This window comes from Lithobates pipiens, unplaced genomic scaffold (assembly GCF_037356315.1).
Source record: "Lithobates pipiens isolate NorthernLeopardFrog02 unplaced genomic scaffold, aLitPip1_a1.2 Scaffold_16, whole genome shotgun sequence".
Lineage (NCBI taxonomy): Eukaryota > Metazoa > Chordata > Amphibia > Anura > Ranidae > Lithobates > Lithobates pipiens.
Window position 1 is genome coordinate 622,964,907 of NW_027507748.1, and position 14,987 is coordinate 622,979,893.

At 41.8% G+C, this 14,987-nt stretch overlaps 1 protein-coding gene across 1 annotated transcript in view; it reads left to right on the top strand.

Annotated features, from left to right (window-relative positions):
• The window catches only part of RXFP2 (relaxin family peptide receptor 2), a 489,744-nt gene that overhangs the window by 460,014 nt on the left and 14,743 nt on the right, over nt 1-14,987 (top strand). The window contains exons 14-16 of the mRNA XM_077484098.1: nt 6,870-6,941; nt 11,366-11,595; nt 14,328-14,738. Coding sequence (XP_077340224.1) covers nt 6,870-6,941; nt 11,366-11,595; nt 14,328-14,738 — 713 coding nt within the window. The remainder of the gene's footprint in view (nt 1-6,869; nt 6,942-11,365; nt 11,596-14,327; nt 14,739-14,987) is intronic.

Below are 14,987 nucleotides of genomic sequence, written 5' to 3' on the forward strand. Positions count from 1 at the left end.
GGACTAGACACTTTAACTCTGTGTAAACACAGCAAGCACTGCCTATGGTAATGTTTTGTAGAATGAGGATGGAGGAGTTATTAGTGGTTCCATGTACAATTACATGTAGGCCCCGTGAACTAGATACAGCCCAGCAGGTTCCAGCTACACTATCCTTGGACTGATATGAAGGTGGTCAAGGAGAGGGCTAGAACATTCACACAAGACATGGAAACCAATGCCCCAGTAAATATGCCGCAGTAATAATAAGCCTTATATATTAATCTCTTTGAGAAAAATTACGTCTGATCTGAGTTGCACAAAAACTCTCTGTCGTTCTCCCTTAGCACACTCCTGACTGATCCTTGTGGATAATGATGACCTTGTTAGATCTTGGCACATTATGGTAATGACCCTAGGATCCATACATTGCATTACAGCTCAGGACTCTTTATATTTCACAATGAGGAAATGTATTTTGTTGAGTTGAAGGCGCATCCTCAGAAAAATGAATTTCTATGGAAATGGTCTCACAAATCTGTCAGAAATGTCAAAGAGAAGGTCGCTTTCCTATTTCTATGTAAATGAAATGCCACAACAAAAACTGATAACCTGTATCAATCCGTGTGACTATTTTTGAAATGGTGGCGCATGCAGATTAATTTCTGTAACAACAAACTAAACTCTCAGAAGCCAAGTATTGTATTTCAGGCTTATACTCTTCTTAGTATTTGCATCTGCTTATCAAAGAATTCCAGGTATTTATATTTTATATATAGTTACAATGGTCCTTCTTGGACCAATGTAACTATGTATGAAAACACACTTGGCTGACCACTCCAGTGATCTCAACATGCTTCCGGGTCCCGTGCCGAGTGACTGCGCTGCTGCAATCCGAACACAGTAATGCGGTCACTCAGCACGGGCGCCTTTCAGAGAATGATTTGCATTCTCTGAATGAATGCAAAGCGTTCTCTGATTGAAAAAGGTAGAGAGCGTGAAGTCACCGCCCCGCCATAAAAAGTATCCATACCTGGAATTTTTCTTTTAATAAGAACAGTTGGATAGATAATCTAACTTCAGTAATAATATTATTACAGGTGTTTATATAGCACCAAACATTTTTACAGCACATTGCATATTATACATTCACATTAATCCTTGCACTCAAGAAGCTTACAATCTAAGATCTCACATGCACACATACACTATATTACCAAAAGTATTTATTGGGACGCCTGCCTTTACACGCACATGAACTTTAATGGAATTAAAGTTTTTCCAACCCAACCCACTCATCCATGTCTTTATGGACCTTGTTTGTTCACTGCTGCACAGTCATGTTGGAACAGGAAGGGGCCATCCCCAAATTGTTCCCACAAAGTTGGGAGCATGAAATTGTCCAAAATGTCTTGGAATGCTGACATCTTAAGAGTTCCCTTCACTGGAGCTAAGGGGCCAAGCCCAACCCCTGAGAAACAACCCCACATCATAATCCCCCATCCACCAAATGATTTGGTCCAGTGCACAAAGCAAGGTCCATAAAATCATGCATTAGGGAGTTTGGGGTGGAGAAACTTGACTGGCCTACACAGAGTCCTGACCTTGACCCGATAGAACACCTTTTGGATGAATTAGAGCTGAGACTGAGAGCCAGGTTTTTTGTCTAACATCAGTGCCTAACCTCACAAACCTGACATTTGGAAGAATAGTCAAACATTCCCATATGCAAACTCCTAAACCTTGTGGACAGCCTTCGCAGAAGAGTTGAAGCTGTTATAGCTGCAAAGGGTGGGCCAACTCAATATTGAACCCTACGAACTAAGACTGGGATGCCATGTGGGTTCATGTGCGTGTAAAGGAAGGTGTCCCAATACTTTTGATAATATTGTGTATATGTTGTACATACTAGAGCCAATTAACCAATGAGCATGGGAGAAAAGCAGAATACATCCACACAAGCTCAAGGAGAACATGCAAACTCTATGCAGATAAAGTGGTTGTAGCGGCACAAGGTTTTTACCATTTTATGCATGAAGGTAAAAAATCTTCTGTGTGCAGCCCCTCCTAAGACTTACTTGAGCCCCCTCTCAATCCAGCGATGTCCACGAGAGCCTTGGCTCTCCTGGGACTCACACTCCTTATTGGCTTTTGGCAGCAGCAAGAACCATTGGCTCCCACTGTTGTCATTCACAGCCAGTGAGCCAATCAGGCGATGGAGGGAGCAGTGCTGAGCTGTGGCTCCGTGTGTGAATGGACACACAGAGCCACGGCTCGGGAGCATGCCTGCTTGGGTGCCCCAAGAGCAAGCTGCTTGCTTAGGGGGTACCCGGCAGGAGGGAGGAGCCAGGAGCGCCGGCTTGGGCCCTGAGAAGAGGAGGATCGGGGCTGCTTTGGGCAAAACCACTGCACAGAGCAGGTAAGTATAACATATTTGTTATTTAGAGAAAAAAAAACAAGGCTTTAATATCTCTTTAAAGTATTGGTTGGGATTTGAACCAAGGACATAGGTGTTGCAAAGCAGAAATACTAATTACTAGGCCACTGTGCAGTCATTATGAAATGTACTTCTATGCTGTACAGTGCAGTGGTGCAATTTACTAGCTAAAGGAAGCCTGGAGTGCGGCCCCTGACATTACGAAAAGGATACACATAATATTCAATGTACAATACTACAGAAATGTCAGAGTCTGTGGAAATATTACAGCAGATAGTCAGAAACAGGAGACATGTTACAGAAGAGGTTGGAGACTGAGAATGTTGCCTACGTTAGTAGAGATTACTGTCATTTGAGTAGCTTTACAAACAAATGTTTCCGAATTCATTTAGTGCCCTGAATATACTGAAAGTACAGAAAGTACGGCTCAAATGCTTTCAGTGACATGTATTTTGTCTGGAAGCTCCTAACTATGGCAGTTAAATTTGAAATAATGTATCTATATCTGTAACACAGAGATAAAATAATAGGCATGAGTATACAAAGTGCTATACTTAGACATTCAGATCCATTTTTTTCCTTGTGTTACAAAGTCGTACTCAGCAGATCCCCCACAATTTAGAGCAATTGCAATCAATGCCTTCACAGATGCCATAGCCAGCATTTTCTTTAATACAACACAATACAGGTAAAAAGCAAACACTTTGCCAACTGCTCTTAAGTATTGTATAATGGAGTTTAATCTTTCAAACAAAGCATCAGGAATTACTCAGAGCACATCAAGAATTGACTCCACTATCCACTGCATTGAACAGCATCACCCTGTAGTGTCAGCCAAGTATATAGTAATTGTAAAAGATTCTCAGCAGGCGTTCTTATTGATTTACCCATAAAGCCTAAGATTCATTCTCAGCCATACTCAAAAGAGGAATGCACAATGTCTTAAGTAGAATGCACTTCCTTAATGCAAACCATCACCCTCCCCACTTAAAATACTTGCAATTTCTGCACTATTCAATTGGACATTTATTTATTTATTTTTTATACCATTTTTTTCTTATTCCCTTCCTGCACTCCCAGAATTCTTGTCTAGGCACGAATGACTTCCAGTCTTTTGCAACCTCCTGGGATATTAACATCATATATCCCATGAGGCCTCTGGGTACAAAGCATGCATTACTGTACATCATTGGGGGGGGCTGCTGTGTCTTAATGATTCTTGCAGCCGGGCCCCTTGATGATGGCTGCGGCACATGCATATCATTGGAGGGCTGACCTAAGCAACCCAGAAGAGAAAGCACCACAGGGGTAAGTAAAAAAGATGGCAGCACGGGTCACATGATTCGTGATGGTTCGGGATATTACAGGAGGACAACACTGGATCCGCTGGACGCTTGAGTATATATTTTGAGGATAACTCAGTGAAAAAAGGTAGAAGGGAAATGATAAGAAAATAACAAGGGGATAAAGTGTGTCTTTAATGGCTCATGTACACCACAGCTTATTAACTTGAGTTTAGGAGTTTTTGGCGTTTTGTTGCCAAAGCTCCTAAACTCAACTCCATAAAAGTCTATCTGTCCATGTACACATAGGCTTTTACAAGAGTTTAGAAGCTGCTGCGGTTAGAGGAGGTTCAACCTCCCTCTACCAGGAACGTTTTGATCGCCAGCCGCAAAACATGGCAAAATTGTGGTAAAATTGTGGCGTGTTTTTGCCGCAATTTGTGCAACATTTTGCATTTTCCTGCAGCCAACGGTCAACCTAGTCTGTGTGTACATGAGCCCTAAGAGAAAATTATGTTAAAATCTATCACATTTTAAAATATGGTGCTTTATTACTATTTTGAAAAGCAAATCCTGACCACTCTATAGTTACATAGTTACATAGTTAGTCAGGTGGAAAAAAGATACAAGTCCAGTTCAACCACAAAAAAATAAAAATAAAAAAATAATATCATACAATCCCATATATCCAATTCTATACCCACAGTTGATCCAGAGGAAGGCAAAAAAAACCCAGCACAGCATGATACAATTTGCTAAAGCAGGGGAAAAAATTCCTTCCTGATCCCCAAAAGGCAATCGGATTTTTCCCAGATCAACTTTACCTATAAATGTCAGTACCCAGTTATATTATGTACACGTAGGAAATAATCCAGGCCTTTCTTAAAGCAATCTACTGAGCTCAGCTGGCCAGAACCACCCCTGCAGGGAGTCTATTCCACATTTTCACAGCTCTTACTGTGAAGAAACCTTTCCGTATTTGGAGATGAAATCTCTTTTCCTCTAGACGTAAAGAGTGCCCCCTTGTCCTTTTTGTTGACTCTAAAATGAATAACTCAATACCAAGTTCACTATATGGACCCCTTATATATTTTTACATGCCAGAGCCAAGGGCAAAACTAGAAGTGTTTGGACTCCAAATCAAAGTGTTAGGCCACGTACACACGGGCGGATTGTCTGTCCAACTTAGTCCGCTGAACCGTGTTTCAGCGGACAATCCGCTCGTGTGTGGGCTTCAGCGGACTTTTTCAGCGGACTGTCTGACGAACAAAGTCTTACGGAATTTCCGTAATTTTGTCCGTTCAAACTTGGTTTTGTCCGTCCAAACTTGGTTTCAGCGGACAGTCCGCTCGTGTGTAGGCAAGTTGGACGGACTAAGTATGGCGCATGCTCAGAAAGGATTTACACGGCCGAAGGTTGCATTGCAGTGTATAGGACGTCGTTTTTCTAGTCCCGTCGTACGTGCTGTACACGTCATCACGCACGCTTTCAGCGGACTGTCTGCTCATCGTGTGTGGTCAAGTCCGTTCATTCAAATTTTGAACGGACTGTCTGTCGGATTGTCTGACGAACTTAGTTGGGCAGACAATCCGCCCGTGTGTACGCGGCCTAAGTCTGGAACTAATAATAGGTAGACCAGGAATACAAAAACAGCAAGCCACGTCTGTAATTATGCCCAAAATCTGATAATCCATAAAAATCTAACCTACTGTGGAACAATACAGTGAGACATATTCAGGCTGTCTAATTGATTTCACCCAGATAAAAGTTTAGGCAGATAAGTTTAGGCAGCTCATCATGGGAGTTCATAGAAGCCCTCATATCCACTTAGATACCCCCTGTTTATCTAGAAAACAACAACGATACAAGATGGCTAATACTTTTTTGAATAAATTGAAAAGGCAATTAGAGCGAAAGTGAAAGACACGTGGCCATTCACTAAAATTAGAAGAAAAGCAGTTTAACCTTAAACTGCGTAGAGGGTTCTTTACAATAATAGCGGTAAGGATGTGGAATTATCTTCCACAAGCAGTGGTTTCAGCAGGGAGCATAGATAATTTCAAACAACTATTAGACAGGCACCTAAACTACCACAACATACAGGAATATACAATGTAATATTGACATAAACGCACACACTTAGGTTGGACTTGATGGACTTTTTTCAACCTCACCAACTATGTAACTATGTAACTGTCACACACATATCAGGTTTGTATGGATATCTATGTTTTTATTAGAGAAATATTCCCTTACTTCCTTTCAGAACATGAATATTATTATGAATATGATTATGATGTTTTTATTATGTCAGTGACAACTGCATCCCTCAGTCCTTGTACACGTGTCACAGGGACAGGAAGTGAAGAAATATTTCCACAATACGGTCACAGATAGAAAAAAAAAGTGTTAAGTCTTCCTACTCTGTGCAGAACTAAAAAGGAAGATTCTGGCTGACACTTTAACAAAATATGCAGTACAGAATTGTAATTTTGTCTCTATTGACTAAACAATATTGTGTATTCTGGAACGTAATTATCAATTAGAGCTATATTAGGCAAGCAAAAATGTTGACTGCATACAAACATACAACAGTTACATAATCCTCAATACTGTAAGGTAGGGGTCTTCCGATTTTCCAAACAAAGGGGCAGTTGACTGTCCTTTAAACTATAGGATGGTGGGATTGTGGCCAGGGAAGAAGAAAATGTCTTGACATCTGTAGGAGTAAACAATACCCCATCTTTGATGTCTGTAGGAGGAATAGTGCCACATTGTTGGTGTTAAAGCAAGTAATTGTGCTCCAAAGTTGGTGTCATAGGGAGGAGTTGGGCCCTATGGTCAGTGTCATTGGGCAGAATAGTATCCCATTGTTGGAGTCAGTGGGCCAGATAAAGGCAGGCAAAGGGTCGCATCTGGCCCTTGAGCCACAGTTTGGAGACCACTGCTATAAGGAGTCATGAATAAATCCAGTATAGAAAAATTATGCACCTATAAAATGTTATTATGTATGCAAATAATGGGCTGCATTTTAGCCCCCATGTGACTCAAAGGTTACAGTCTGTACATTTTCAAAGGTGTATACATACTGAACTCTGTCACTTATGTCACTAATATTTATATTTTTTCTTATGTCGTCTATTTAAAAAAATATAAAATTATTTTTTTAGAGCTCTGGAAAAAATCGAAATTCCGAATATAAGCACAAGAATGTTCCAGCCAATAAAGAATCTCACTCACATGTATGTATCTATTGAAAGGCATGGTAATTTATTAACACAAACACCTATTATGTATACTTTTTGCCCACTCTTAGTGCCACCTTTCTATTGATGATTTAGGCCACCAGGCATAGATATTGGCTAAAAATTAGGTGGTAAGAAGTAAGACTAAGGCAGGCCATAGATGATGCAATTTTCCTTCCTGTAACCAGGGGTAGCAGGAAGGAAAAACGTTTGCTTCCCCCATCAACACAGTGTTGGGGGGAAATCCCTCCTGTGGAGCTATTGTGTTCTTCTGGCAGGGGGGGCTTGGGAGCCGTCCCTGCTGGCAATAACCACATGATAGAAATCCAACTTGCTGGTTGTGCTCAAGTTGATAGATGGGTACAATCAGCCTGCCCACAAATGGATTGAATCTCAGCTGGTCCCTGCTGAACCGGCTGAGATTCAAACCATCTATGGCTGGCTTAAGGATGACTTCAGGAACTGAAACTGATATGGACGTTTGCATATTAGATGGATTTGTGCTTCGGGGCTCCTGGAGATGTCTTCCTCTTTGTGATTTCAGGTAGTGTCCAGTTTTATTGGTAGACCACAGGTCCAAATGAAAGAATCAGCACTCTTAATTGAATATGACTGTAAATCTATAATGAGGAGGACCATTCTCACAAGGTGACAAAACTGTGCAGATTTATGCAAAATGTTAAGTCACCTTGTAGACCCCAGAACGATGTTTGTTAGTTTTCTCCATCAGAATTTCTAGACACTTGCCATATTCCTTTATAAAACCAAAAATTCTATATTTACTGTTTGTGTTGAAATATCTTGCATCACTATAGATATCAGTATATGTGGTTAAAATTATATAGATATAGTGATTAGGAGCTAGGTCTGAGTGTCCACCCTAGTTTTGCAGTTTTGTTCATTCATCAACAAAATTGTATAATGTCTGCATTAACCACTTCCCGACCAGCGCACGACGATGTACGTCGACAGAATGGCACGGGCAGGCATATTGGCGTACATGTACGTCCAATATTCGTTGCCGCCGTGCCATCGGGAGCGCGCCGCCGGCGGCGCGCTCCCGCGCTGGTCGGGACCCCCGTGAGTCCGGTCGCGGGACCCGCGGACTCGATCGCCGCGGGCATCCCCTCGATCGTCTCACGGAGCGCCCGAATGGAGGAAATGCTGTATAAACAACATTTTTCCATTCTGCCTAGCAACTAGTGACGCTGATCTCTGCTCCATGTGATTGGAGCAGAGATCAGTGTACACTAAATGAAAGCCCAACCCCCCCACAGTTAGTAACACACCCCTAGGAACACTTAACCCCTACACTGCCACCCACTGGTTAACCCTTTCACTGCCAGTGTCATTTACACAGGAATCACTGCATTTATATAGCAGTGATTAGTGTATAAATGACAATGGTCCCAAAAATGTGTCAAAAATGTCCGATGGGTCCCCCACAATGTCGCAGTCACAATAAAAATCGCAGATCGCCGCCATTACTAGTAAAAAAAAAAAAATAATAAAAAATGATTAATAAAAATGCTATAAAACTATCCCTATTTTGTAAACGCTATAACTTTTGCGCAAACCAATCAATAATCGTTTATTGCGATTTTTTTTACCAAAAATATGTAGAAGAATACGTATCGGCCTAAACTGAGGGAAAAAAATGTTTTTTTATATATTTTTGGGGGATATTTATTATTACAAAAAGTAAAAAATAATGCGTTTTTTTCAAAATTATCGCTCTATTTTTGTTTATAGCGCAAAAAATAAAAACCGCAGGGGTGATCAAATACCACCAAAAGAAAGCTCTATTTGTGGGAAAAAAAGGACGTTAATTTTGTTTGGGAGCCACGTCGCACGACCGCGCAATTGTCAGTTAAAGCGACGCAGTGCCGAATCGCAAAAAGTGGTCTGGTCTTTGACCAGCAAATTGGTCCGGTCTGAAAGTGGTTAAGAACTTAATGTGTTAGTAGGTGCAGTTAGCCTATCTGCCACTAGGTGGCTCAGTTCCCATTATAGTATGGCACAGGTAGCTAAGTGGGTGTTTGGTTATTTTTAAAGAAAACCTTCCCATAGTGATGTGATGGATGGGGATAGTGCCTATGTATATGCTAGTGCTGCTCTGAGCCTAGTGAGACGGTGCATGGGAGTAAAACACCCCAGAAGCAATGTGAATGTAGTCAGTTACTGCAAAGGGCCCTTAACAGAGCTGAAGCCCTGGGTGATATAGGGTAACACCCACAAGAACCAACTATAGTCACCTTGACTCTTGTGATGGTATGAAGTGGACTTTTAGATGGATGCAAAATACCTTTTAGGCCAGGCTAAGAGTTCTCTGCTGTGAGTAATAATACACCTGGAAGTTTGACAGAAGCAAAATGCTGCGGTGTCTAGTATACAGGGAGATGGGTCTCAACACTGAGGTGCTCCCAAGGAGAGACAAAAGAAGATGCTAAGGAAAGATAGCTTAACCACTCCAATACTGGTACTTTCACCCCCTTCACTTTGCAAAACAATTGCACGGTCATGCAACACTGTACCCATATTACATTATTATCATAATTTTTTTTTTGGACAGATAGAACTTTCCTTTGGTGGTATTTAATTTACCACTGGGTTTTTTATTGTTTGCTAAACAAATAATGTTTTAGAATTTTTTTTCTTAGTCTCTATTATAAAATTTTGCAAATAAATAACTTTTCTTCGTCACTGGTGTGTGCTAATGAGGCTGCACTGATGAGACGACACTGATGGGCACAGATAAGGCGGCACTAATGGGGAGGCACTGATGAGGCTGCACAGATAGGTGGAAGTGATGGGTATTGATAGGCGGCACTGATGGCACTGATGGGGCTGCAATGATAATCAGGGCACAAAATAACAGAGTCCACTTGAAGACAATAAAGTGTATTCCACACCATTGAGTCAACCTCCACCACAGATATTTAATGTAAGACTTACCAGAACTACATGACCTTCAGATTATAGAAAGGTTCTGTATAGCTTATGTGGTTAAGCAGGTGCACCACAGTGGCACTCTTCAGGTACCACCTACTGGTTGCAGGCTGGACACAGGTTCACTTTGGACACTTCCCTGTATACAAACATGGCCTAAAAAGCACTCACAAATTCCTCACATGTGGCCCCACTAGCAATCTACCATGCTTTCTTCAAGTACCCCAGGTGACTACATTCAGAGAAAAACAAAGAAAAGGAGACCCATGCTGCACATAGTGTAAACCTGCTAGGAATGTTATTTAAAAAAAATAGAAATTGGACTCACATGAGCAGGAAATAAAACAGTGCTTTATACACAAGTCAACCAAATTCCACCTTGGGGACTCTTCCAGTGAGTGGCAACATCAGCATAGCTCCACCTTGACTAATTTTTGTAAAAAATTACACTCTCAAAGGGCAAATGTCCCTGGAGGTGGAATTTGACTAGATTGCTAGCAATACCATATGTGAGGAATTTGGGAGTGCATTTTGGGCCACGTTTGTATACAGCAGAGTGTCTAAAGTGGACCCGTGTCCAACCTGCAACCAGTGGGTGGTTACTAAAGAGTGCCATTGTGGTGTATTTGCAACACAACATATGCCATACATGACCTTTCTACAATCTGAAGGTCATGTAGTTCTGGCAAGCCTCACATAAAATATATGTGGTGGAGGTTGACTCACTTGCCGTAGAATACACTTTATTGTCTTTAAGTAGACTTTGTAATTTTATTTGGACATGTTATATATTGGGATCTTTGTGATTTGTAATGTGGACTTTTTCTACCCTGCTATCTAGCACGGTGGTGTTTTTCATCTTTATTAAAGTGCAGCACATTATTGTTTACTGAGATATAGTTTATTGTAGAAGAAACATTGCACATCTCTTCTGCAATAAAAGCCTGCCTGCTCACAGTGAGTTACAGTGGAACTGTAGACAATATAGTGGTTCACTGACTTTACAGCCACCTATATTCAAAAGTATGTCTACCATTTAGGATTTGTCATAAAAGAGAAATCATTATTTTCTGTGTCCAGTAAATAAACCTTTCCACTAATTTGGTAAAGCACAACTTTGAAAAGATAATAAAATCATTTCCTTCTAAGAAAGTTTAGCCCTAGACTAGGCAAGGATTTCATTAGCTCCATTCTATGCATATGTCGAGAATAGATTTCCTTGCTGTAAATTTTATATTTATGCAGCTGCATACACAAAATTCTAAATTACATTATCAATATGTTTTAATATTTGTTACCAGGTTTTATGATTTTATGGATATAATTTAAGCTTCTCTGTCAACTTCCCAGACAAAAAATAACGTGTGTCAGATATAAATATATGTGCTGTATACATCATTTTGTTTATTTTTTTTAAGAGAGTCTCCTTTTTTCCAATCTTGAACTTATGCTTTCTTTTCTTTTTTTAAAAGATATTTTAAAAAATTTAGATATTGTTCTTATGCACCTCACGTGCGGGTATGTACACCACTTACAGACGGGATCTCATCCTTTGAAAACCTTCTGGCCAACACCATCCTCCGGGTCTTTGTCTGGGTGATAGCCTGCATTACCTGCTTCGGGAACATCTTTGTCATTGGAATGCGATCGTTTATTCAGTCAGAAAACAAGACTCACACTATGTCCATAAAGATCTTGTGCTGTAAGTATACATGTATTCATATTCAGAGGAATAATATCCTGAATATATAAAGGCAGTGATTTGCCGCTTTCACTGCAACAAGTCAAAAGCTGCCAGATTAGAGAAAGCTCTTCATCTCACATAAAGTATAACTTTTGACTAAAGAAAAAAATGAGAAACGTGATGTAGTCTCTCACTAGCATTAACACAGCAGTTTTTGGGGGGTTTTTGGGTCTCCACTAACAACAATTTTAATCCTTCCAGTAAATATGTTTTTTTTTTTTTTTGCATTTCCTGTAGGGGACCATGCTGTCCAACGATTGTGTCTATAAACACACACGGTTGGACATTCTGACAACAAAATCCGTCTGATTTTTTCAGACGGATTTTGTCCGAAACTGGTGTTGCATACACACGGTCGGACAAAGTTGTCGGAAAATCCGATTGTTCGGAACGTGATGACGATAGTTTGTTACGACGGAACTACGCTCAGGCTAGTTGCCAATAGCTTTGGTCTCCTAATTTGATCTGAGCATGCGTGGCACTTTGTCCAATCGGAATTCTCTACAAACGATTGGACAAAGTCTGATCGGATTATGCTGTCGGAAAATTTTATATCCAGCTCTCAAACTATGTTGGTCGGACACAGGGCCACTTATAAGCCAGTACAACTAGCCCTGTTGTACCAGGCCCGGCCAGCAGGGGGGGGGGCCTGTGCAGCTTCAAAGACAGTTCAGTGGAGAAAAACGCTTTCTAATTTACACCCCCAGGGGGCCCATGGCTCCCTGCGCTCATTGTACACTACACACTGGATCTTTCCATTACAAAATCCTGCAAACAGAATCCAGGAATCTGTGTCTCCCAGGACCTCAGCTGAGCTCTGTAATCCAGTCCAGAGCTTCTAGTTTGCCTTCTCCCCAGACCCAAGACCACACCCCTCTGCTGCTCTCATTGGTTGGAGGAGAGAAGTCTAAGGATTAGCAGCCCGGGCCAGGAGCTTCTTAGGTAAGAGACACACTGCTGTGCAGGAGAGCTCTCTCATGTGGGCACAGATTAGAACAGACCCACTGACACTGCATCTGGCCTGCCAGCACAGACACAACATAAACAGTTAGAAATGTTTTGTAATGTAAACGATCCTAACACCTCCTGAGAGGCCCCCTCCCCCACCAACCTGAAATGGGGACAGATGTTGAGAGGTGCTGTGATGGAGGGGGCTCTGATGTGATGGAGCGGGCTCTGATGTGATATAGGGGGCTCTGATGTGATGGAGGGGGCTCTGATGTGATGGAGGGGGCTCTGATGTGATGGAGGGGGCTCTGATGTGATATAGGGGGCTCTGATGTGATGGAGGGGGCTCTGATGTGATGGAGTGGGCTCTGATGTGATATAGGGGGCTCTGATGTGATGGAGGGGGCTCTGATGTGATAAAGGGGGCTCTGATGTGATGGAGGGAGCTCTGCTGTGATGGAGGGGACTCTGCTGTAATGGAGGGGGCTTTGATGTGAAATGGGGGACTCTGTCCGTTGTTCTACTGACTTACCCCAAGCATCTTCTGCCAGTTATACTGACTTTGCTGCATATTTTAATATAATGCACATAAATAAAAAGATTGTAAGTTTACAAAGTAAGACATGGGCACCTCTTGGCATCATTAACCCCTTCCCACCCATATTAGCCCTTTCATTGGATGGAGGGGTGGGGTTGAGGTTGGGGCAGAAGGGGGCCCCATCAGGTAGGCTGTACGGGGCCCCATGGTTTCTATCAGCAGCCCTGGTCGGACATTCCGACGGAAAAAGTCAGATGGAGCCCACACACGGTCGGATTATCTGACAACACGGTCCAATCTGACATTTTCCATCGGATTTTCCGACCATGTGTACAAGGGCTAAGAGGGTTTGGACAATGAATATTGCACTTGCCACGGTGGTTATAACTTTCAGCTTTTTATTCATAGGACTTAAACCTTTTTTCCAAAAAAAAAAAAATGTTGTTGTACAGTAACTGCTTAAAATGTGTTAGCTGAAGTGTAACTTTACTTTGTTTATCTCATAACGTCCATTTAAAGTCATTCTAAAGCTGGTCATACAGTGTTATTTTTTTTTTTCATTCAACCAGCAGGCTGTAGAGAAAAAAAAACATGTTATACTTACTTGCTCTGTGTAATGGTTTTACACAGAGCAGCCCCGATCCTCCCCTTGTCAGATCCCTCGCCCGGTGCTCCTGGCCCTTCCCCCCTGCCGAGTGCCCCACTTGCTATGGGGGGCACTATGGGGGGCACTAGTACATGCTTGCTCCCAAGCCAGCTCTGTGTATCCATTGACACACAGAGTGTGTCTTAGCCCCATCCACTCTTCACTGGCTATGATTGACAGAAGGCTCCTGCTGCTGTCTCTGAACCAATAAAGAGAGAGAGCCAAGGGAGCTTCAGCTCTTGTGCACATTGCTAGATCAAGATTGGGCTCAGGTAAGTATTTAGGGAGGCTGCATGCAGAAGGTTTTTTTTTACCTTAAGGCTGATCTTCAGTCATTTTTTCAACTTTCCATCTATTAAATCTTCTGCCCTTGTTGTTTTAACTTTGGAGAATAAAACATTGAAATCCATGCACCCGGCATGTAGATTAGGGGGCATGGATTAGGGGAGCGGCGCCCCTAATGCCGCTGCCATTGGTGCATATATTGTATAAACATGGATCAGTCTCATCAAGCTGCCTACAGTACATTGAAGCTTTCACTTTTCTTCTCTCCAACAGGTGCTGACTGTCTGATGGGTGTCTATCTGTTTTTTATTGGAGTGTTTGATGTTAAGTACCGGGGTCAGTATAAAAAGTATGCCTTGCTATGGATGGAAAGCCTACAATGCAGAAGCCTTGGATTTCTTGCCATGCTGTCCACAGAAGTATCTGTTCTGCTTCTGACCTATTTGACTTTGGAGAAGTACCTAGCTATTGTATTTCCATTCAGCAACATTCGTCCAGGCCGACGGCAGACACTTGTAATTTTGATCATGATATGGGTCATTGGATTTATAATTGCTGTAGTACCATTCTGGAATGAAGACTTTTTTGGAAATTACTACGGAAAAAATGGGGTTTGTTTCCCTTTGTATCCGGATCAAACAGAGGAGCCTGGAGGCAAGGGATATTCTTTGGGAATATTTTTGGGTGAGTTATATTTTCATTTGCAATTCACCTCTTCCCTGTGAGGGTGAGGGACATTCTTTACTTAAGAAAAGAGAAGGTGGACATGTAGCGATTCACTTACCAGATGAAGAAACATGTTTCTGCTGATCCTGATTCTGTCCAGTGTACAGTGTACATTCTAAAGATTCTTGCAAGAAGGAAGGCCTTTGTTGTAAAAGAGACATAGTGGGGGAGATTTACTAAAACTGGTGCATGCAAAATCTGGTGCAG